This window comes from Nicrophorus vespilloides, unplaced genomic scaffold, assembly GCF_001412225.1.
Source record: "Nicrophorus vespilloides isolate i.1.1-1 unplaced genomic scaffold, Nicve_v1.0, whole genome shotgun sequence".
NCBI classification, from domain to species: Eukaryota; Metazoa; Arthropoda; class Insecta; order Coleoptera; family Silphidae; genus Nicrophorus; species Nicrophorus vespilloides.
In genome coordinates, this window is record NW_017099980.1 from 1 (window position 1) to 22,437 (window position 22,437).

General features: G+C 34.6%; 4 protein-coding genes across 4 annotated transcripts; all 4 read right to left on the minus strand.

Annotated features, from left to right (window-relative positions):
• Positions 1 to 54: 54 nt before the first annotated feature.
• On the minus strand, positions 55 to 598 carry LOC108566473 (adenylate cyclase type 7-like). The gene is made up of 2 exons (XM_017926369.1): positions 526 to 598; positions 55 to 475 (listed from the first exon to the last, which is right to left on the minus strand). Exons 1-2 carry the CDS (start codon positions 549 to 551, stop codon positions 328 to 330), a joined length of 174 nt encoding a protein of 57 aa, XP_017781858.1. The 5' UTR covers positions 552 to 598; the 3' UTR covers positions 55 to 327.
• A 421-nt stretch (positions 599 to 1,019) lies between these two features.
• Positions 1,020 to 2,065, minus strand: LOC108566470. The gene is made up of 3 exons (XM_017926367.1): positions 2,042 to 2,065; positions 1,134 to 1,507; positions 1,020 to 1,077 (listed from the first exon to the last, which is right to left on the minus strand). Exons 1-3 carry the CDS (start codon positions 2,063 to 2,065, stop codon positions 1,020 to 1,022), a joined length of 456 nt encoding a protein of 151 aa, XP_017781856.1.
• LOC108566477 (adenylate cyclase type 8-like) lies at positions 1,535 to 13,433 on the minus strand. The gene is given in 17 exon segments (XM_017926377.1): positions 1,535 to 2,640; positions 2,693 to 2,853; positions 2,912 to 3,131; positions 3,188 to 3,328; positions 3,387 to 3,473; positions 3,540 to 3,855; positions 3,915 to 4,082; positions 4,139 to 4,512; positions 4,567 to 4,696; positions 4,771 to 4,920; positions 4,971 to 5,258; positions 5,333 to 5,436; positions 5,494 to 5,643; positions 5,700 to 5,824; positions 5,827 to 6,079; positions 6,155 to 6,294; positions 13,020 to 13,433. Coding segments are annotated over 16 exon segments (3,258 nt in total). The 5' UTR covers positions 6,203 to 6,294; positions 13,020 to 13,433; the 3' UTR covers positions 1,535 to 2,097.
• A 4,921-nt stretch (positions 13,434 to 18,354) lies between these two features.
• LOC108566486 (membrane-bound transcription factor site-1 protease) lies at positions 18,355 to 22,357 on the minus strand. The gene is made up of 7 exons (XM_017926388.1): positions 21,748 to 22,357; positions 20,927 to 21,691; positions 20,573 to 20,871; positions 20,135 to 20,514; positions 19,412 to 20,021; positions 18,817 to 19,294; positions 18,355 to 18,680 (listed from the first exon to the last, which is right to left on the minus strand). The coding sequence occupies exons 1-7, from the start codon at positions 22,100 to 22,102 to the stop codon at positions 18,433 to 18,435; spliced, it is 3,135 nt and encodes a 1,044-aa protein (XP_017781877.1). The 5' UTR covers positions 22,103 to 22,357; the 3' UTR covers positions 18,355 to 18,432.
• Between the last annotated feature and the right edge of the window lie 80 nt (positions 22,358 to 22,437).

A 22,437-nucleotide genomic window follows, 5' to 3' on the forward strand; every position in this document is an offset into this window, starting at 1 on the left:
ATTGTAGATTACAAATTGAATGATTTCAACTGAAAACTGGAATTTCCTAAAAGGTTTGAAATACCGATAGATTTAAGAATTCTTGAAATTCTCATTTTTTGGGTCTGAGCGTTAAGCTTAAACTTACCTCTGGCGTTATCAGGAACGTCTCGATGTTGTATTGCTTAAGAAAAGGATCAGTCTTGCATCTGCTATTTGGAACGATAGTGTAATCTTTGGTCAGTTGATCTTTGGTTTGTTTTGTGATATGTACTTTTCAGCGGAATATAAATTCAACGTTCTAAATTTTGCTATGAGAATGAATTTAATTTGAGGGCTGAACATTAATTACCCTGGGCTTGCTGTGCTCTCGAACTTGTTAGCAATGTGAACGTCTTTTGCTTTGGACTGCCATTTGGCGATGCCTATGATTCCGCTCAAGATGCTCCCGGAGTGTATACCGATCCTCATGTTTATATCCAATTTACGACTCTTCCTAAACAAGAAAAAAATACTTCTTGACTATATTAAAGTTAATTAGAATACCTGACGCGTTTAATAATCTCAATCATTTTCAATCCAAGATCGACACAAGCGTCCGCATGATTAGGGATATTGTCTGGGGGTAGTAGCAATCCCCCAAGAACTTGATGCGAAGCACTTTCAAAGCTTCCGACGCATCATTGAAACTACCGAAAAGATCGTTCAATGTCTCCACGAGCTTCGTCACTGGTTTTAACTTTGAGGTCATCTCCGTGTAGTTGACAATATCCGCGTACAAGATCGTCACGTTATCGTGTGGAACAATATAACGATCCCTGTATTTTTTTGTGGTTAATAGAATTTGTAACATATTAATAAAATTTTATAATATGATAAAAATTCTACTAACCCGAAAGATTTAGTCTGCACCTTCAACGACTTGAAATTCTCCGAAATATCTTTCCGGACCATCTCGATGATGCTCTTAGGTATAATACTTAACATTAGTTGTTCCTGCGCAAATAAGAATATATCAGTTGATTCAAATTACAGATAATTTATAAGTCTTTGAAGACCAGCAAAAGCGGATTAATATCGGACTTCTTGATCCACTGGCTGCAAACTGAACTCGTGAATTAACGATCTAAATTTTTAGGAATCTTCGCTCTTACTCGTATTTGGCGAAGGGCATTGAATGGATGGCCTCGGACAGTTTGTCGTCGGTGAATTGCAACATCTCCTGATATCTGTTGATGTTGTTGTCCATGAAAGCGGTCCTCCTGTCCGACATTCGACCGCTTATCAACGATTCCCTATAATTTTGCCCGCTCGTCCTCCTCTCGCTGTTGTTGATTTTCTTTTCGATGTTTGGTAAAGGGATTTTCCCGCTGATCCTGCGACTGGTCAATCGCCTTCCCAGATTCGGCGTCGAGCTGACCTTCCGCAAGTCCTGCTTCCTCTGGAACGTGTCGCGACGTTTGTCCAGACCGCTCGGGTTCAGGATGACGTCCGCGACTTTAGCGCACGGCGGCTCCTCCGGTTCCTTCTAAAATAATTTCATATAAACTCCGTGTATCTTTTGTACAGATTCTCCAAGTCAGCTATCCTAAATTGCTTCTGAAATTATATTCAGAATTTATTTATCTTATTTACTATTCAGCTATTGGTTGATTTATAGCAGTAATTGAACATTTATTAGATAATATTGTTTATTGTTCATTGAATAAATACAATTAAAAATATCAAAATTTTCAAGTCAAGATACAAAATTGGTCGATTGTTTGTAGCAACGCCGCATGATTCGTATCGAAGGTAGAGAGTCCAATTAAATATCGGAGAGATAAAGAGAGACGAAATGAAACAGTACGAACTTCTTCTTGTAGTAGTATTAGTTGTTGTTGTTGTTGTTATTTTTTGTTTGCTTCATTGGTTTTAATTTACAAAAATAATATGAACACTTGCGCGTTTCAGCTCTAGGAAAATAATTTTCTATATAAACGCTACATTTTGATTACATTACACTGGTATCTACCGACATGAAAATTGTTTTCCTTAATCTTCGTTTTGCACAGCAACGAACCGTATTTGGGTTTGCATCAGTCATGAGTGAGTTGTGGAATATATACGCAATTATATTCAAGAGATTTCTTCATCGATTTCATTGTTGCAGATCGGGATCAGATTGTCCTCGTCATCCAGACACACCCAGTAGGTGGGCACGTCGGGAATACCATTCTGCGATTTGCCCTTCACGAAAATGAAGTCCCTGAACTCGCACTTGTATCCGCTCGACTCTATAGCCATCGCCGTATCTTCCGTTACTTGAATCCTGTTGGATTCACCGGTGCTGTCCATCCTGGAAGCAATGTTCACGGCATCTCCCCAGATATCGTACAGAGGCTTCTTCGATCCAACCACGCCGGCCGTCACTTCGCCGTGACATATGCCTATCCTCAGCTGGTAATCCTGGAGACTCTCTTTGTTGTGCTTCTTCAGCACTTTGCGCATCTCCACCGCGAACGAGAGAAGCGTCACCACGTAAGATTTCCGCGTTTCATCGTCCACGACGCTGTAGGTGGAATCGCCGGGCGCCAATCCGCATGCCGCCATGTACGTCCAATTGGCAACTTTGATCTTTTCAATCTTGTTCTTGTCCTTCTCCTTGTCTCTCACCAATAGCTGTGAATATTCATAATTTGTTAATATCACTCATAAGTATTTCGTTAATTACCTTATCAAAATCTCCAATGATCTCGTGCATTATGTGCATGAAAAATTTCTCCTCCGTGTCGTCCAAATTGTAATTGACAATGGAGGCGAACATAACTGCGACGTCCGAGTACTCTTCGCAGTACAACTCTTTGGTTCGGTTCACGTCTAAGTATCTATGAGCTAAATGCAATCATCAATAAATAAACAATAATATAAAGATAAACATCATATGATTTACCGACGTGGACCGGCAGAATGTTTACCAGCAAGTAATGGTTTATTAATCGCATGAAGTTGGCCTCTTCCTGTTCTTTGATCAGCTGAAGATTCCACTGGTGATCCAGACGGTTCATGTAATCTGCCTGACGGTCGATCAGATGTAAAGTGAACGTCAGATAGACTATGCTTATGATGTGCGCTATCCACGTGGGTATTTGGAAGCTGAGCGTTTCGCTGTCCTGCAGGATACAGTGATTAGGAAATCATATCTATTTTGGGTCTTACGACGACAAACCTCGAATAAATCGGAGGCTTGATAGATGAATAGCGAGTAGACTATCGTGATGGTTGCTGCGTAGAAGAACTTTATCCACACGTGGACTTTTAGGAAAAGGAAGCTCATTACGATTGCCAATCCGCATGTTTGAGTCATGTGCTTTAATCATTTAATTATTTAGTATAGTTTTAAGGTTTTTCGAAACTTAAATACTTACCCATGGCACAAAACAGTTGTTTGTGGAATCATTTACGGGCTTCTCTTTTAAAACATTTATTGATGTGTCTCCGTACTTGCAGAGGAACTAGAAATTATTTAAAATAATAATTCGATCGAATTATAATACTTAGTTATCATTGTTAACACTTACTAAATCTCCGAAAACGAAGAGCGCAAATAATGCGCAAATGAAGAGATAAATTGTGATGCGGCAGAAGACATTGATGGTAATCGTGTTTGATATGTTGTATAGTAGCAATATAAATTTATTTTTAGGTTTATCGTCGATGTTTATTTCAGCTGTGGGTTCATCGGATAAATTGCTATCGTCGTAATAGCTGACTGAATCGTTGTTGTTGATCTTGTGGTAATATGTGTTCCAAATGTAACTGCTCCAAGTTAAAGGCAATAAGATAACTATTACGAAAACCATCATACCCAAACCCAGAAAAGTGGTACAATCCCAGCTGAACGAAAAGGATAACAATGAACTTATTGATTTGCTCGAGATCACTGTTATACTTACTGTGGAACTGTGATGTTTTGGATGAGCAAAACGCCGATCAGAATGAGCAGTTCGGTGAGCATGTAATACCGGAACAGCGGATCGGGAATCTGGAAGTAGTTGAGTTCCTTCTTCAAGTCTTTGAAGACCAGCAAAAGCGGATTAATATCGGACTTCTTGATCCACTGGCTGCAAACTGAACTCGTGAATTAACGATCTAAATTTTTAGGAATCTTCGCTCTTACTCGTATTTGGCGAAGGGCATTGAATGGATGGCCTCGGACAGTTTGTCGTCGGTGAATTGCAACATCTCCTGATATCTGTTGATGTTGTTGTCCATGAAAGCGGTCCTCCTGTCCGACATTCGACCGCTTATCAACGATTCCCTATAATTTTGCCCGCTCGTCCTCCTCTCGCTGTTGTTGATTTTCTTTTCGATGTTTGGTAAAGGGATTTTCCCGCTGATCCTGCGACTGGTCAATCGCCTTCCCAGATTCGGCGTCGAGCTGACCTTCCGCAAGTCCTGCTTCCTCTGGAACGTGTCGCGACGTTTGTCCAGACCGCTCGGGTTCAGGATGACGTCCGCGACTTTAGCGCACGGCGGCTCCTCCGGTTCCTTCTAAAATAATTTCATATAAACTTTTTTGGGTCTAAGCGTTAACCTTAAACTTACCTCTGGCGTTATCAGGAACGTCTCGATGTTGTATTGCTTAAGAAAAGGATCAGTCTTGCATCTGCTATTTGGAACCATATTGTAATCTTTGGTCAGTTGATCTTTGGTTTGTTTTGTGATATGTACTTTTCTGCGGAATATAAATTCAACGTTCTAAATTTTGCTATGAGAATGAATTTAATCTGAGGGCTGAACATTAATTACCCTGGGCTTCCTGTGCTCTCGACCTTGTTAGCAATGTGAACGTCTTTGGACCAAACGTCGAACTGCCATTTGGCGATGCCTATGATTCCGCTCAAGATGCTCCCGGAGTGTATACCGATCCTCATGTTTATATCCAATTTACGGCTCTTCCTAAACAAGAATGTTTTACCTCTTGACTATATTAAAGTTAATTAGAATACCTGACGCGTTTAATAATCTCAATCATCTTCAATCCAAGATCGACACAAGCGTCCGCATGATTAGGGATATTGTCTGGGGGTAGACCTGCCACGCAGTAGTAGCAATCCCCCAAGAACTTGATGCGAAGCACTTTCAAAGCTTCCGACGCATCATCGAAACTACCGAAAAGATCGTTCAATGTCTCCACGAGCTTCGTCACTGGTTTTAACTTTGTGGTCATCTCCGTGTAGTTGACAATATCCGCGTACAAGATCGTCACGTTATCGTGTGGAACAATATAACGATTCCTGTAATTTTTTGTGGTTAATAGAATTTGTATCATATTAATAAAATTTTATAATATGATAAAAATTCTACTAACCCGAAAGGTTTAGTCTGCACCTTCATCGACTTGAAATTCTCCGAAATATCTTTCCGGACCATCTCGATGATGCTCTTCGGTATAATACTTAACATTAGTTGTTCCTGCACAAATAAGAATATATCAGTTGATTCAAATTACAGATAATTTATTTGGAATACCTCTTGATCCTTCTGGAAAGTTAACTCTAGATTTGATTGAACGCACGCCCGTCTATCCAGAAAACCTCTGCGCTTCATCATCTCATTGATGAAACGAAAATAGGCCCCGACGCCGTTTATGCATAAATAGTAAATGCTGTCGGCGATTATCTGCAGCAGAAATCGAAGTAATTAGTTGTGAGTTAATAATTTACTAAATCACGTACTCTTTGGATTAATATTGGAGAGTTCTTGTAGGTGAAGAAAATGACGATGAGGATGTGCGTGACGCTCACGAAGATGCCCAATGCCATCGCGGTGGAAGTGCTGCGTACCGTGAAGAATATTGGCACGCGAGCACCAGGTGAGTGGTGTACGTTGGTCTGATGCCGAGCTTTCCCAGTTCTGCGGTTTGCACATTATGGTAGATCGGTAGCACCACGTCCAACGTGAAGAGCAGCAGGAAGGCCGCTGTGGATGCATAGTTGAGGAGATCCGGGTGCTTCTTCACGTAACTCTCCGACAGGAATATCGCTACAATTGGAACTACACCGGCCACCGCGTACAGTATTAAATCGGGCACCACTCTTTGTAACGTTTCATTTTCCTGCAACACGGACACGCATTATGCATTCGATTTTACATTCGACTGATGGCGATTTGCTCGTAAACCTATGCTTACCATATTATAAACTAAGACTACAAAAAAGTGACACAGACTAAGAGACATTGTAATATCAAAAATAATGAGAAGTACCCATTGTTTATTTTGTCCGTGTATCTTTTGTACAGATTCTCCAAGTCAGCTATCCTAAATTGCTCCTGAAACAGAAAATTACCGTAACCGTAAGATCATATAAAATTAGAAGAATTTACATTGATTACATTCAAACTATTTGCATAGTAATTATGAATTTTATTTTTATAAATAAAATAGATTAATTATCAATAATTTACTAAAGTCTATGAGAAATGATAAGAATATTTGTATTTTCTTTTTGACATTATTAATGTCATTTGACATTTAAGGATGATTTATTTAATACAATATTAATTATTGTAAATATTGCTTCACAGATTGTACATTTTATGATTTGATAATATAATGTATGTTAGCATTTGAATTAAAGACTAAATGATTGCTAATCTAGAAACGATGCAATGCTATTCACTTATATCAATTTTCATATTTAATTTCCTCAATTAATTCCATGAATTCCATACATGAAAATTATGTTAATATCTTCAACACGCATTCACTTCTTAAGATGGAAAATCATGTAAATGTCAATTTAATTGCAGTATCAGAACCGCAGAATGTACATAAATATACGCGAATACCGTAAACATGTTTTAAAAGTAAAGTATTGTTTCAGGGGGATTAACCTTCCTTATTATTGTTTTATTGCACGTTTATGAAATCGAGTTTAAGTGGAATTTCTAAATCCCCCCCGATGTGATATCATCATCAGAGCGGCGAATGCCATTGATTAAAACGTAAATAAATCTAGTATGGAAATGACAATGGATTTCCGAGCCGCCGCCGCTACTTTTCGGTGTCGAAATGTTCCCATTTACGATAATAATCATACATTTAACGAATTTCTTGGCACGTTTTAAATCGATAGATCGGATTCAGCAGATTCATTCAATTTATTTTTGTTATAATACTGAAGATAAATATTGCTATAATTTTAAACTTATATATAATATGTACAAACTTAATTTTTCGAATTCAGCGTTTCTCAACCTATGACACAACATAAGATCACATTATATTATTAATGACAACTGTCACCTTACGTCAAAGCGACAATAAATAGGTTATAAACAATTGGGGTCTCATATTGAAACCTAGTTTGTGCCAACTATATCTACATAATAGAAATACACATGAAAATAACAAAAATATTGATATCTCATAGTAACAGTAAACAAATAACAATTGCAAATCAAATAAAATTGTATTTAAATCTAAAAAAGCATACGATAAAACCTAATGAGATTTCATTGTAAATTGTAAGAATGTTTTTTGTTTTAAATACTTATCAAAATAAATAATTATGTAATTCGTAGTATTTTAGAGCATGCTTTTAATTACTTAAATTTACACTTAATGTCCATTTAGTACCATTCCTAATCTCGAATCTACACGATAATAGCGATAATGATTTTTTTTTCCGCGTTTTAGATTTTCCTTTATCTAAATATTGTCATATCCAATCACATTTCTTTATTGTCTAATGTAATCAGTCGAAAGAAAAAAAATGCAGATTACACGAAGCATATAATAATTTAAAAAGTGTTAAATTTATTAAGTTCTTCATTGTTGAAGGAATATTTCGACAGCTGTCAAATATGTGTCAAAGTGGGGAATTGGTGAAAAATGTTGTTATGTTGGGTCAAAAAGGTTGAGAAACGTGATGTTATTGAAGAAAAATTAGGAATGGACAGTTTCTAGAAAATCTTTCAAATTATATTCCTGTACTTGTTTTTGTTAACTTTAACTAAAATTAGAAATAGGCTATTTTCTTTTATACATCACACTGATTTTCTATACAATTGAATAACAACTCGGTGCTTAATTTTTGAAGATATATATCGACAGCTGTCAAATATGTGTCAAAGCGAGGAATTGGTGAAATAATTTGTTATGTTGGATGAGAAGGGTTGAGAAACGCTGATGTTATTGAAGAAATTACTAATAGACACTTTTTAGAAAATATTTCAAATTATATTTCTGTATTTTTTTTTGATAATTTTATCCTTAACTGAAATTACAAATAGACTATTTTCTTTTATAAATCACACTGATTTTCTATACAATTGAATAACAACTCGTTGCTTAATTTTTGAAGAAATATATTGACAGCTGTCAAATATGTGTCAAAGCGAGGAATTGGTGAAATAATTTGTTATGTTGGATGAGAAGGGTTGAGAAACGCTGATGTTATTGAAGAAATTACTAATAGACACTTTTTAGAAAATATTTCAAATTATATTTCTGTATTTCTTTTTGCTAATTTTAACTTTAACTGAAATTGCAAATAGTCTATTTTCTTTTATAAATCACTCAGATTTCTATACAATTGAATAACAACTCGTTTAATTTTTGAAGAAATATATCGACAGCTGTCAAATATATGTCAAAGTGAGGAATTGGTGGAAAACTTTGTTATGTTGAGTCAAAAAGTTTGAGAAACGCCGACGTTATTAAATAAATCACGAATGGATACTTTTTAGAAAATATTTTAAATTATATTCCTGTACTTGTTTTTGTTAATTTTAAATTTAACTAAAATTGCAAACAGACAATTATCTTTTATAAATCACACTGATTTTTATACAATTGTATAACAACTTTTTGCTTCATTTCTGAAGAAATATATCGACAGCTGTCAAATATGTGTCAAAGTGAAGAATAGGTAAAAAAACTGGGTCAAAAAGTTGAGAAACGCTGATGTTATTGAAAGAAAAAATCAGGAATGGACACTTTTTAGAAAATATTTTAAATTATATTCCTGTACTTGTTTTTGCTAATTTTAACTTTAACTAAAATTGCAAATAGACAATTACCTTTTATAAATCACACTCTTTCTATATAATACTATAAAAGTAAATGGTTTTCATTGGAATTAATTAATAACTAAGAATAGATGGCATGTTTATTGAACATTTAAATAATTAATGTAGTTGTTAATAACATAAATACCATTGCGATGTTGTGTCTGGATATTTACATAGTTTAACAATATCAGTCGCGAATTTCGCGTGCGTAAAATACATTCAGAGATATCGTTGGAAACCCAATATATATATATAAATTCTCTTTTGTTTCTTATCAAAGAAATAGAAGAAGATCGTAACGCAATAGTAAACAAATTGTATCGATTACCCAAACATAAAGTCTACTCCATGTAATTCCATTCCAGTAGAAAATGCGAACGTCCTTGTCGACATAATTTCAATTAACTAAGCTCACGAAAAAAAACTTTAAACAATTAACAACTTATGACGATTAGAATATTTGATTTTGAGTACACTACCAAAATCGGACTGGCCCCAACAACAATAAAAATATAATAATAATACATTTCTAACGGTCGGTCCTGTTCCGAATTCGTGTGTGTGTTGTGTGCTATTCGTGTTCACGTTCACGCAAAAATAGAATAATAATAATATCCCCCAATGCTAACTTACATTAACAAAACATTTTTTTTTAAGGAAAAATAATGATTTTTGTCCTAATAAAATTGTAGTTATTAGTTCAATTAAATATTTAAAAAAAATAGATTACTTTATAATATCGAAGATATCTAGCTCAATTTTAATGGGTTTATCCAAAAATTAATTGTTCTAAAAACCGTTTAAATATGATGTAGATGCTTTGTAATTATGGTAGTTAGTTAAATTATATTCGTAAAAGATCAAATTCTTTCATTATCAAAATAAAAAAAAATACTCACACTTTATAAGAATCACTAAAATCCTTGTATTCTAATAGGATTACTTAAAAAATAATTGCTTCGTGGACTGTTACAATACGATTGTACATGACGACAATACTTTGAAATTATAATTATTAGATAAACTGAAAAGCGTAAAATTTCCTTAAAGAAATTGACAAAAAAAATGAAGCAATTTCTAAGACAGCTGCAATTGTCAATTTAATACTTTGTTGTTATGGTTACTAATGAAATTACCATAGTTACCTTCGTTATATTAAATATTTACTAAAGAAACACTCACTTGTTTCAAATCATCTGTAAAATAGATGTGATCTGACACTATTAGCGAAATGTATAATTGAATATTATTTTATTGCAATACTGATAATAATGATGCGAATAGTATTTTCACTAAGTTAATTATAAATTTTGTTCTAATCTAATCAATCCAAGACATATCGATTGCAAACTATTTTAAATGCTGTAGTGTGCTAATTGATGTAGTATGGTGTGGCGGTGTGGGGAAAGACATTAAAGGAATGCCTAAACGCATTAAAAAAAGAACAATCAAAGCTTAAGAAAATAATTAAATAGCCATGACACGCATATACCGAATTTGGGGATATTAATAGAGGCACAGACAAACATACTAATACGCAAATTAGTAAAAACCCGGATGTGCCTGTCCTTCGGCTGCGGCACCCATTCATCATACGAGAACTAGAAGAAATATAAGAATGGAATGAAATACAACTAACATAATGAACAGGAGTTTGCTGGTGCAGGGCGTTGCACAATACAACAAGGTTCAAGAGGAAATACGAATAGAAAACGACATAAACAAGTTCAAAATTAAAATGATGTATTGGATGCCGGTGGCAATCGCAAGCCCAACAACCGAAATCCCGTCTATCGAAATCCCGATGTTCGAAATGCCGTCGTTCGAAATCCCGACGTTCGGAATCCCGAGTGTATCGAAATCTCAGCTGGCTCAAAATCCCGACTATATCGAAATCCCGACTATGTCAAAATACCGACTACCATAATTCCGACAATCAAAATCCCGTCTATATCGAAATCCTGACAGTGTCTTTTATTATTATAAATTTCTACAATAACATTTTTATTGTAGTCGGGATTTTGATTGTTCGAAATGAATAATAAATAGTGTAAAAAATGTATATAAATAATAAAAAAAATAAATAGAAATAAACAATTTGTTATATATATATAAATGAATGTAAAATTATATTTATAATAACTTATGTATGCAAAAAAAAAATGCAATTATTATATAAGTTTTTTTTCTATAATATATCAATGATTGCATCCAACTTCGATCTTCAGCGACAAGAAAAGAAAAACGTAACATTGAAATCACATAATTGCTCATAATCGTTTCCAATAAATTATAATAATTAAATGTCATTTTACATTTGTTTTTCTACCAATAAATCAAGCTGACCTTAATTTGCAAATTTCATATAAACCTAGAAGATATTAAAATATCTCAACTTGATTGCAATTTGAAAGATTTCAAGTATACGTTTAAAATATACTTTCAAAGTTAATGTACTAAGTTTTGTTACAATTGTTACCGTGTTTCTTAAATTAACGATAAAACATGCGCTTACCCAAATTTAGAAGCATTGCTTTATTCCGAAACCGCAGATTTGATGATGCATTTGTGGAAAGTGCAAATGTTAATATTCGCAGTATATATGAGTATGAATCGCTTAGGATATTTCAACAAGTGAACTATAATATGTATCGTTTACAAATGCGATGCAAGCTAATGTTTTCTTATTATGACTGTAATCATTGTATAATGTTACGTTAGTTGTTATAGTATGGACCAGCGTTTCTCAACCTATCGTTCACGTTCAATCTTAAATGGATCGCGAAATGACAGCTGTCACCTACTGTGAAAGTGTCAAAAACATGTTATAAACGTCAAACAAAATGTTGAGTCGTGCCGCAAATTGGTTGAAATTTAACGTTCTTTTTAAACTCATTGCATATTTTAACTAAGTTAAACTTCTATCGCGCACTTAAATTATGATATGAAATTTTATTTTTGACAAATACACTTATTGTAATTTGGAAAATAATTTAGTTAAAGATCTGTACACTAATAGAATAAGGTAAGTGGTATTGTTATCAGTGGTATTGAAAAATATGTAAATAATTAGAAAAGTATAAAGATATAAGCAAACTTTTTCGAAAATAAGTTACTTGTATTTTTCTCCAAATTGTAATAATAGTAAAGTAGAAAGTTTAAAAACTTCAAAAAAAAAACACTAACAATTGCGAAAGAGTACAGCTCTAAAACTATTTATGTATTATATAAGTTGATAACAATACTAATTTTGAATATTTCCCGTTGATTGTAAAAGTTAGTTTGCATATGTAGGAAATTAAGGATTAAATTTATAATACTTATATATTATATTTATTATTTAGAAAACATAAATATTCCCAGTTTCAAACGTTGGAAATCACTGATGTAAGAAATGAATGTACATAATTTTGATAAGAAAGAGAGAGAGAGTGTATATCAGCTGTTTTTTCTTTTAATGTTGCTTTGTCACTACCCTCATTCATAGCTAGTTACTATATAACGTGGACTTGGGATTAGGCGACAATTTTACGTAGAATATTACTAAAAATACAATCGACTGCAAAATCTCTCTCTAGAATATTTTTACCGATAAATAGATTACGATCGATTTCAATAGAAATATATATATTTATAATAAAAAAAAAACTTATAATTCGATAACGCGAAGCTATGTAATTATATTGTAGTAACTATAGTATAGTGCCCTTTGGCTAGAAAAAAACAAAAACGTAGTTTTATGGGGTTTAATTTAATTGCTAGTAGGATACGTTGCTTAGCGATTTTTTGTTGCTAATGAAAGTTGTTATGTATTCACTAAATATTGTTTGTTTATGTTGCTATGAATTGATTAAGTTCTTGGAATTGGCGAATCGCGTTTAAGGTTTGAAGCGATGGATAATCTCTAGAGTATTGCGGGCTTGGTAATAGTAATGATCATGATGATGAACATATGTTTTAAGCGCTTATTTACGAAATACCTCTATTGATGTTCATGATCCGAGGGGATGAAGAAGCACGTGCACGTCCTGCTGGTATTTCAGCAAGGATCGTCGTCGCATGTTTCCAGATTGCACTCACAGCTAGCTACCCGAACGAGAATCCCTATTTCTCTCTTGCGCTCTCTCACCGAAAAACGTAAATACACTACTGGGGCGTGCAGAAAACTTATTTATAATGCGAGTCCGGCTATAATTAGGGCTTCAATGTTGGTCAATTTTTCTCTTCCTCCTCGTTTCGCACCGGGACGAGGAGAATTGCATGGTTTTTTGTTTGAATGCGAAACCGTCGAGGGGGTTTTTGCCGCTGCGACTCCGAAATGGTTTATTGATTAGTTCTCTCCTCTTTCTCTGCAACCCCCTTCTGGCGGGGTGAGAGAAAGAGCGTTGCTACTCCCCTCGACGGTTCCAATTGGAAGCTTCGACTCACGCACTCTCCGCGAACTCACCTTCAAGTACGACCATCTCCACGTCTTCTCCGTGAACTGGAGGATCTCCGTCGTCCGCCTCCTGAACGTACCTTCGGCCAAATTCCCTTGACCCGACGTCGTCGCGACGCTCATCCTCGATTCCAGATCCATGTTGCAGCTTTCTTCGCAAATCCCCCAAATAAAAAAAACAATAAAACCACACTTCTCTACCTGCGGCAATACATCTTCGAAATATCGGCACCTTCAGGATATAATTCTCCTCCTAATTTAAATCACTCCGAGGTTCCTTTCGCTCGGATCACCACCTGGAACTGTGAAAATTCACTCAGACACCTACGATTCGCAATTAATCTATTGAAGTGTCCCCCGTATCTTATCGCACATGAAATAATTCTATTTGAAAAACGTGCGAGCGAGACAGCAGAGAGAACAAACTGACAATATTTTATGTATTCGACACTGTTTTTTTTTTAAGTTATTATTGTTTTATATTTACTTACGTAAATAATAGCGACGTTCCAATTTCTTGAAAACGCGTCGAAATGTGTGTTGATCGAGAAACATCTCATTCTTACGTAATTAAAGAACCGTGATCTTTGCATTCGATCAATTAAATCGTGCACATTGCTATCATCAGGTCAATTCACGTTTCCTATGCAATCAGTGAAGCATAAGAAAACCTCTCGATAACAAATAAATCTACGAAGACTTACACAGTTACGAATGTCGCAAGAACATCAGAGTTTCAACATTTCAAATATGACTCAGGGCATTTTTAAGGCAATAATTATTGAACTAATAAACATGTAAAATAGATAAATTCATATACACTTTAATCATTTCATATGAATCATCTCCAATTTGATTTTGTTTTAATAATCATGAATTACGAAACGTATAGAGATGAGAAATTTTAATCGATAATGTTTATTCATTAATGATTTAGTGCAAAGTCATTTTCTGTTGTGTTACATTATGTAATTTCTTCTCAATATAATGAAAATTTATAATATAAATCCAGGTAGAAAGTCTGCGGTTAATACAACTTAAAAAATATAATTTAATTAGTAAAAGTTAGATCAGAGCCACCAATTAAATGAAATTGTTAATATTTATTTGCAGATTTAACATTGTGAAAAGTTATTGACTTAATTGAAATTTGTCGTTATGACTTGATTTTTATGAAAATATTTGTTTTTTTTTATAAATTATTAAATCCGATAGTTTTCTACCTAATGAATCTAATTTAAATTAAATAAATGAATTATTAAAGCACACAACTAACTTGTTATTATTGAAACGACAATAGTTGCTTAACTTTCACTAACTATTAAACAATATTTCATCACTATGGTTACCAACTCTCATAAAAATGACATTGATATTGATGTTTACATTTGACTTTTACGTTACATAAAACCTACTAGATTAGGTAAAGAAAAACAATTGCAACTAAATATTAAGGAAGTCATATAATAATAATAATATTACTATTAATGCAGCGATTAAATCTCCGTAGCAGGGATTAAGATTACTGAATGTTATTCATAGATAATTTGAATGAGTACTTCCTACGAAAAAAAAAAATAAGGGATATTCGATGTGAATGAAACGATTTCCAAGTTCGATTCGCTGTAAACTGATCCGGACTTTCGCGTTCACGGCTCACCGGTTTATCGGATGCCGTTTTATTTATTGGCAAATTGGATGGGGAAAACGGTGCAGTGGTATGAATACTATCAGCTAACCGAAATCGCACGAGCCGCAGCTTCTTTTTTTTTTCCAGTTATCCTGAAATTATTCATCGTTTTTGTTTTTCGCCTGCAACGTCGAATCGAATTCCAATTAAATCGAAATTATTATTAAATCACAGCGCCGCATCGATTCTTATCTGTGTAATTAGGCGGACACGATTCTATCGATATGTGTATAACACAGTTATTATGTTGACATGATTGGAAAGTTTTTAGATATTATTATTATTCACGAAATTTTGCAAATGAAAAATATGGTTAATATATATTTAAAATTAGTTCAAAACTTTGTATTCAAAGTTTTTCGAAATTTCAATGTTTTGAAGATTTATTCTTTTTTTTTTGTTACTTTTATCAATAAATTTGTTGGAAACTGTTGGACTTCAATGACGAAATATTTCTCCTTCTTTTATTACAACGTTTCTACATAAACATATTGCATACAATTTTACTGTCAATAAAAATGATATTTATTAATTTTGATACATATATCATATTTAGTCATTAAGAAGATTAAGTTAATTACTGAAGTTTTAACACACTACATAATGTTGTAAAAAAAAGTTATTGTTTAATAATTAAAGCATTATTAATTATTACATAGTATGTATAGGAAACAAATTTGAAATAGAATAATCAAAATTAATTATTTCGTAAAAATTGAAGTAATGCAATTACTGTCAATAAAAATGATATTTATTAATTTTGATACATATATCATATTTAGTCATTAAGAAGATTAAGTTAATTAGTTAATTACTAAAGTTTTAACACACTACATAATTTTGTAAAAAAAAAGTTATTGTTTAATAATTAAAGAATTATTAATTATTACATAGTATGTATAGGAAACAAATTTGAAATAGAATAATCAAAATTAATTATTTCGTAATTGCATTACTTCAATTTTTACGAAATAATTAATCAAATAATCATAATCTTATTGTGTTTCGACGCTATTGACTAATTCTAAATGAATGTAGTTGACTTACACTTTGCATTGTGTTTGTTTGCGATCACGTAAAATAAAAGTTATCTCACTTTTGTTTCGGAAAGTATTTGCAATTATCGAGATTGCCGTGAAAACAAAATTATCATTTTCGACATAATATCAAAATACAAAAATTGCATTCTTGAAATATTTGAAATGAAAAGAGAAACTGCGTTGCAATTAAATTTGTCTTAACTTCAACATTTTTTCTGACTTCAAGAATTCGTAAGGTAATTTACATTAAATTAACTACTTTGTTTATTTAACAATGTTTGGTAAAATGACAGAATAAGCAATTTTATAATTTGTGAAACGTCAGATATTATCGGTAGTTAAGCAATGTGCGTAGAGGTTAGTAGATGGATGATATCAATATATTGAAGTACAGTGGTGCCTCGCTTAACGAGCAAAGTGAATTGTAAGCAAAATGACTCGCTTAACGAGCGACATTTCGCACAACGAGTGACGATGAGAAGAGAAGTCCCGCGCGCGCCTGCTACATTTTTTTTTTATTATGTGTATTTTTGAATATGTTTCACTATACGAGTATAAATCCGGATATTTTGGAACAAAATAAACTCGTTAAGCGAGGTTCCACTATATTTAAACGTATTTTCGTTAAATAAATAATGAATTGAGATTTAAAATCTGTTTTAAGATGCAACAGGAAAATAAAATTCATTGTTAATAATTCGATTGTTCTTGAAGCACTGATATCTCAATAAAGTCAATAATTAAAAACGTTATCGTAATAAAGTATGAAATGAACGCATGAGGTGTTCGAGGAGAAAGTGAATGTACCGAAGAAAATAATTCAATGAGTTGAACTATATTATTTGCCGTTTATACAGCCACGAATTAGATATAAGTTTTTGGTCGTTTTATTGTGTGAGATACGAACTAGATTACCTTTAAATGTGACATAGATTAATCCGAACACTCCAGAAAAGCAAACTTACTAAGAATACGAAAGGAAATCACTGTTTGACGTACATATTTTGTGGGGAATTAGTAATAAGTGCACACACGCGAGTGATTAACGAACGGCAAATGCGTAATCTAGTCTCGCTTTCATTTTTATTTCGTTTTTCTTTGCTTAAAAAAATAATAATAATACACACCAAGTGTTCAACAAAATCCCCTCGACCATACGAACAGTATGACTCAGACAAATATTGAAAAAAAAAGAAAGATAAGGATTCGTGTCGGATGTAATATCTGTACACTTTATTATCTATATTTGTGAACCCATTGTGAATCGACAATACAATTAGTACAACTAATTGTCAATCAAAGAGAAACTTAATATTTGGGAAATTATAGAAATTTATGTTGTATTATTCTGAATTATGGAATACAGATTTGTTTTAAATAATTGACGAAGTTAACAAGGGTGGAGGTGCAGGGTAGAAAGATATATGTGGTACTGGCATATATTTTTAAAAAATCGATACTTTCCTGTATATTGATATAATTGAATTAAAGAATCTCTTCAAATTATACTTTTGTTGTTGTTGCCAAAAGTCCAATTGAAATAATAAGCGTATTTAAATGTAAATTGACCTTAATTGTAAGTCTTCAGACATTAGCTCTTAAACCATTTATATACAAGCATTAAATATGTAGAAAGATCATATCTTTTATGCACAATGCTTTAGAATATAAAGTTTAATGATAAGAAATATTTGTTTTAAACTTTTTAATAATAATGACCGAAATCAATGAAAATCTGAATTGTAATGGAACAATAATATTTACTCCTGATTGTGAAAGAAATTTGCGTTTTATTATTCATAATAATAATAAATAATGTAATCGTAATTAGGTAACCTTTAGGGCTAAATTAAATATGTATAAAATAAAAAGTAATAACGTATAAAATGTGTGTTGTGATGTTAGGATTTAAGGGTCTTTTTTTTTCTTATAAGGACATACAAAAAAATATAGTATATATATATATGTATGTAAAAATACACGGTGTAAATCACATTAAAAAATATATCACAAAATTAAAATATTTCTTATTCTTCTCGTATTCTCTGCTGTTGTTCTTTTCCTTTCTTTCAAATATATATATATAATATATTCATAAAAATTGTGAAGTATATAAAACTAAAAATTAATTTGTTCCTATTCGTACATAAAATTAAAAAGAAAATAACACAATTAATAGAGATTGAGAGAGAGATAAGGTAAAAGAAATTATGTAATTAAGCACGCTAGACGGCCGGAACTCGGCCACACTGCAGGATACTTAGTAGACGTTTGATCCTGGGTTTCCGTCGCTTCGGTTTCGGTCTCTGTTTGTAACATCGAACGCACAGATAGATTACGACCAAGGTGAGGCATACTAGCAAAATCGAGGTGAGATTAAAGTTCTCCGGTTTCGTAACTTGCGACGACGGGTCGTGTTGCTTCTGGCGCCAATTCCAAATGTCTTCCTCTACACTATCTTGCCCGGACGCATCTAATACACAACACACATATACAGACACACAGTCATTATTACGTAACGATATTGGGGGTTCAATTTGTAAGCTGGAGTTGTATTATTTTGCATATTACAACGCAACGTTGATCTAATGTGTGGTGGTTCTACGTACCTCTTACGAAATTATTAACTTTAATTACGGGTAAGGCGGATTCCTCCATGAGGGATAACAGTTTTTGGGATTGATAAAAGTCCGTGGGGGCGGATATGTTTAACGGCACCGCGTGAGCGTACACCAAGTGCGGACACTGCGGAAGAGCTCTGGCCTGAGATTCACCTAAATGACCTTCGAGAACCTTCGAGTATCGGAACAGTCTGTTGCCTTCCATCCGTTGCGGTACGTCCGTCGAAACCCTGCTGGAGAAGTCCTTCATGGCGTTGTCTTTGAATACGGACGGAAGGTGCGTGGTTGAGGTGTACTCGAGGATTGCGTCCAGCATCCAGTAGCACGGTTGCTCCAAGTGACTGGCGTCTATGCAATTCGAATCACCGTACACCACTATCCTTCCGCTCTTCTCCGTCGCTTTACTCTGAAGCAAACCGAGGACTGGAACCTCGTGCTTTTCCTTTCCATCGTTTTCAGTCACAATCTACAAAGAAAGAGAAAAACATAAATTTAACACAACATTTGAATTTATCCGAGAAATTTAGAAATAAATAATAAATTATATGAGAATTTATATCAGTTTTTAATAAACAAGACGTACTTGTTCTCCTTGGTCCTTCAATTGCCTCGATATGATCAAACCATCGGCTGGGAATTTGGAGATGCTCGTACCAGATGCGTACACCATATCATGGTCACCCAACTTGAAACCGCCTTCGAAAACTCGATCTCCAAACTCGATGCCCCAGGAGGCGAGAAGGTCGTTCAGCGCCGGAACATTGGATCCGCCCGTGTCCGGCATCCACCACTGCCTAGTGTTCTCATCGTAGAACTTTACCTTCCTCATAACGGTTACGTTATACCAGTCCGCGAATATAATAACAGACAAACCAGCATCCACGTCTCTCTTCAATTTAGCAATTTCTTCAGGGAAATACTCCTCCTCTGGATCCACGATTAATAGCGAACCGTACTGAGAGGCGTCGAAGCACGTGAACGAGGAGCCTAGAACTTCTACGTAGTACCCAGCATTTCTCAAATTCTGGTACATGTCTTTGAAGTTTGTATGTATGTGATCGCCGTTCCAGTCGAGCGGATCGTTCTTTACTTTCAGATTATCCCTGGGGAAGTAACCAGGCGGATAACGCAAATTGTGGTACTGATCCCAAAGGATACGCTTGTTCCGTGGAGGAGTTGGTATTATTTTAGCTCTGCAAAAGAAAATAAACGTTTATGATCTGTTAACTTATATTATTTTTGAGTTTGTTTTTATGCAACTAGAAGTACAAAAGAAGTGAAATGATCTATAAAAATCAATATTTACCTTATTGGAAGAACAATAACAGTTTGCTTTGGTTCTGTTTCGCCGTGTGCTGGAGGAGATTCGATTGTTAAGCTGATATGTCCCTGCGCCAAACCTTCGTAATTTGCGCCATCCTTGTTCACAGAAAAGCTGACCGCCAACCATCCAGACCATGGCCAAAGAAGTTCTGAATGGGATATGGCTATATCCAGCAATTGACCCTGCTGCGGGGTGTACGGATACCATTGCGGTTTGCTGGCAATCTTGCCTGAAACGCCTAGACCGTTCAGAATAGTCACGTTAACAACAACAGGCATCGCTCCAACATACAGAGGTTGCGTGCAATACGGCCACATGTACGGACATTCGCTTAAATCAATATAACTAGGACTTAAACTTGCCTAAAACAATTAAACAGAATGAAAAAGTGCACATAAAGTGATTCTGGTGTAATGGTACCTGTGGTTTGTAACTGCTTAAAATTTGATATGCTTTTACTAAATTCAATTTGCCATGACCCTGCTCGAACATATTTACACCTGGCAATCTTCGTGCCGAAGCCATCAACGCTTGCTTAATACTAGCGGGATTTATCACTTCTTCTCGATGGAGAACACCGCTTGCCAACAACGTGACGGCACCAGCAACTACCGGTGAAGCCACGCTTGTTCCGGATAGAGATCTGCAACTTCCTTTGATATTGGAGCCCCTGACATTAGCTCCGTATGTTACAATGTCAGGTTTAACGCGTCCGTATCCTTAAAAAAAACAACAAATTAATACGTTATTTATCTAAGAATGTGCATTAATTACCTTGTGGTAATTCCCAAGTAGTCATTCCCCTAGATGAGAACTTGGCGATTTGATCCTCAAAGTTAATCCCTCCTACACCAATCACGTCCATTTGATCTGCCGGATTGTTAAGTGTTCCGTATAAAGGACCATCGTTTCCAATCGCAGAGACCATGATAACTTTATTGGCCGTCAACTCCCAGACTTTATCAACGAAGGGATGATCTTTAAAGTCCGGTCCACCTATGCTCAAATTCAGAACGTTGATTTTCTTTAAAATAGCATAGTTGAACGCGTCTAAGAACCATGACGTGTACGACACCTGATTATTGGTGAACACCCTGAAGATATGCAACTCCGAATCAGGTGCGAAACCTAGACATTCTTTGCTCGAAGCGATGACACCAGCAACGAATGTGCCATGCCCCAAACCGTCGTCCAAAGTTTTCTCGTTGGTCCAATTCGTTCGCTCTTTGATTTTCCGAAAATGCGGATGCGTCTTCGACAAGCCAGTATCAAACACGGCCACCTTAACACCTTTCCCTGTAATTCCCATATTCCATAGTGCATCAGCTTGTAGCACTGACGTAATTTGTCTAGGTACTGCTCTCAGCAGTCTTCTGCTTGTATGTCTCCCTGTTGCCTGCCAAAATTGGCTGTTCTGTGACAAACTGTTTCTTCCTGTTCTAATATATTCATTCTTATTAATAAACTTCAATGTTCTAAGCACCATGCGCTGTGAGGTCACTCTTTTCACAGAAGGATGATCGTTCAATGCATCCAATCCTATAAGAATTAGATATTATATAATTGTTAATTAATAATAAACCCACAAAACAAACCTGATAATATTTCTGTATCCTCCAAAATCACCACATCAAAGTCACTTGGGTAATCGCTGGCAGGATTCTCTCTGGAAAGGATTTTCCATTTCTTGATCCCGGAATTGTTGAGTGCTGCATTGATGTAACTGGCTCTTGCTTGGTTCTTATAATATCCATCAAATGTAACTATGTATTCATTCTCGACAGCTTTGGAGGAGTACTCAATCTCTAGTTTCTCTGTGGTTGTAAGGTTACAGCACAGCGGTGACTCCAAATTGTCCTCCTGCTCTTCACCATCAAAAGTATCACAGAAACTTCGCGAAACGGCAAAGGCGAAAACGAGATACATACACGTCCACCACTTGGCCATCATTTCATGCGTTTCACTTGCATTTCTTCAATCGCTTCTTTCTCGGATTCATTGTTATCCTTATTGAGATTTAGGTTATTTCCAGTTCATTTGCGCTTTATTATTTTAATTTCTGCATCATGTTTGATCAGAGATAGCAATGACCCAATGACATTTCGGTGACTGCTATAATTTATATAATTTTAAGAACTTCGTAACCTAATTGGAATAGATGCATTTGGAGTTAATCGTTGATTTAATTGCGTTCCAATTGCGTGATTATTTAATTTTGAATTGTGTTTTTCTTCCTCAATAATATCATTTTTCCAAATACTATTGTAATGTTTGTCGTGTGGTAC

Excerpts from the sequence above, each read along its gene's own strand:
- LOC108566486 (XM_017926388.1), bottom strand. The coding sequence starts at position 22,102 with ATGATGGCCAAGTGGTGGACGTGTATGTATCTCGTTTTCGCCTTTGCC. Across the intron at positions 21,692-21,747 it reads GGATACAGAAATATTATCAG|GATTGGATGCATTGAACGAT; the intron begins GTTTGTTTTGTG and ends TAATTCTTATAG. Across the intron at positions 19,295-19,411 it reads TGAAGGACCAAGGAGAACAA|ATTGTGACTGAAAACGATGG; the intron begins GTACGTCTTGTT and ends CTTTCTTTGTAG.
- LOC108566473 (XM_017926369.1), bottom strand. The coding sequence starts at position 551 with ATGATTGAGATTATTAAACGCGTCAG. Across the intron at positions 476-525 it reads GAGATTATTAAACGCGTCAG|GAAGAGTCGTAAATTGGATA; the intron begins GTATTCTAATTA and ends TTTCTTGTTTAG.
- LOC108566470 (XM_017926367.1), bottom strand. The coding sequence starts at position 2,065 with ATGACTGATGCAAACCCAAATACG. Across the intron at positions 1,508-2,041 it reads CTGATGCAAACCCAAATACG|AAGGAACCGGAGGAGCCGCC; the intron begins GTTCGTTGCTGT and ends AAATTATTTTAG. Across the intron at positions 1,078-1,133 it reads ATGCCCTTCGCCAAATACGA|CCAGTGGATCAAGAAGTCCG; the intron begins GTAAGAGCGAAG and ends TTCAGTTTGCAG.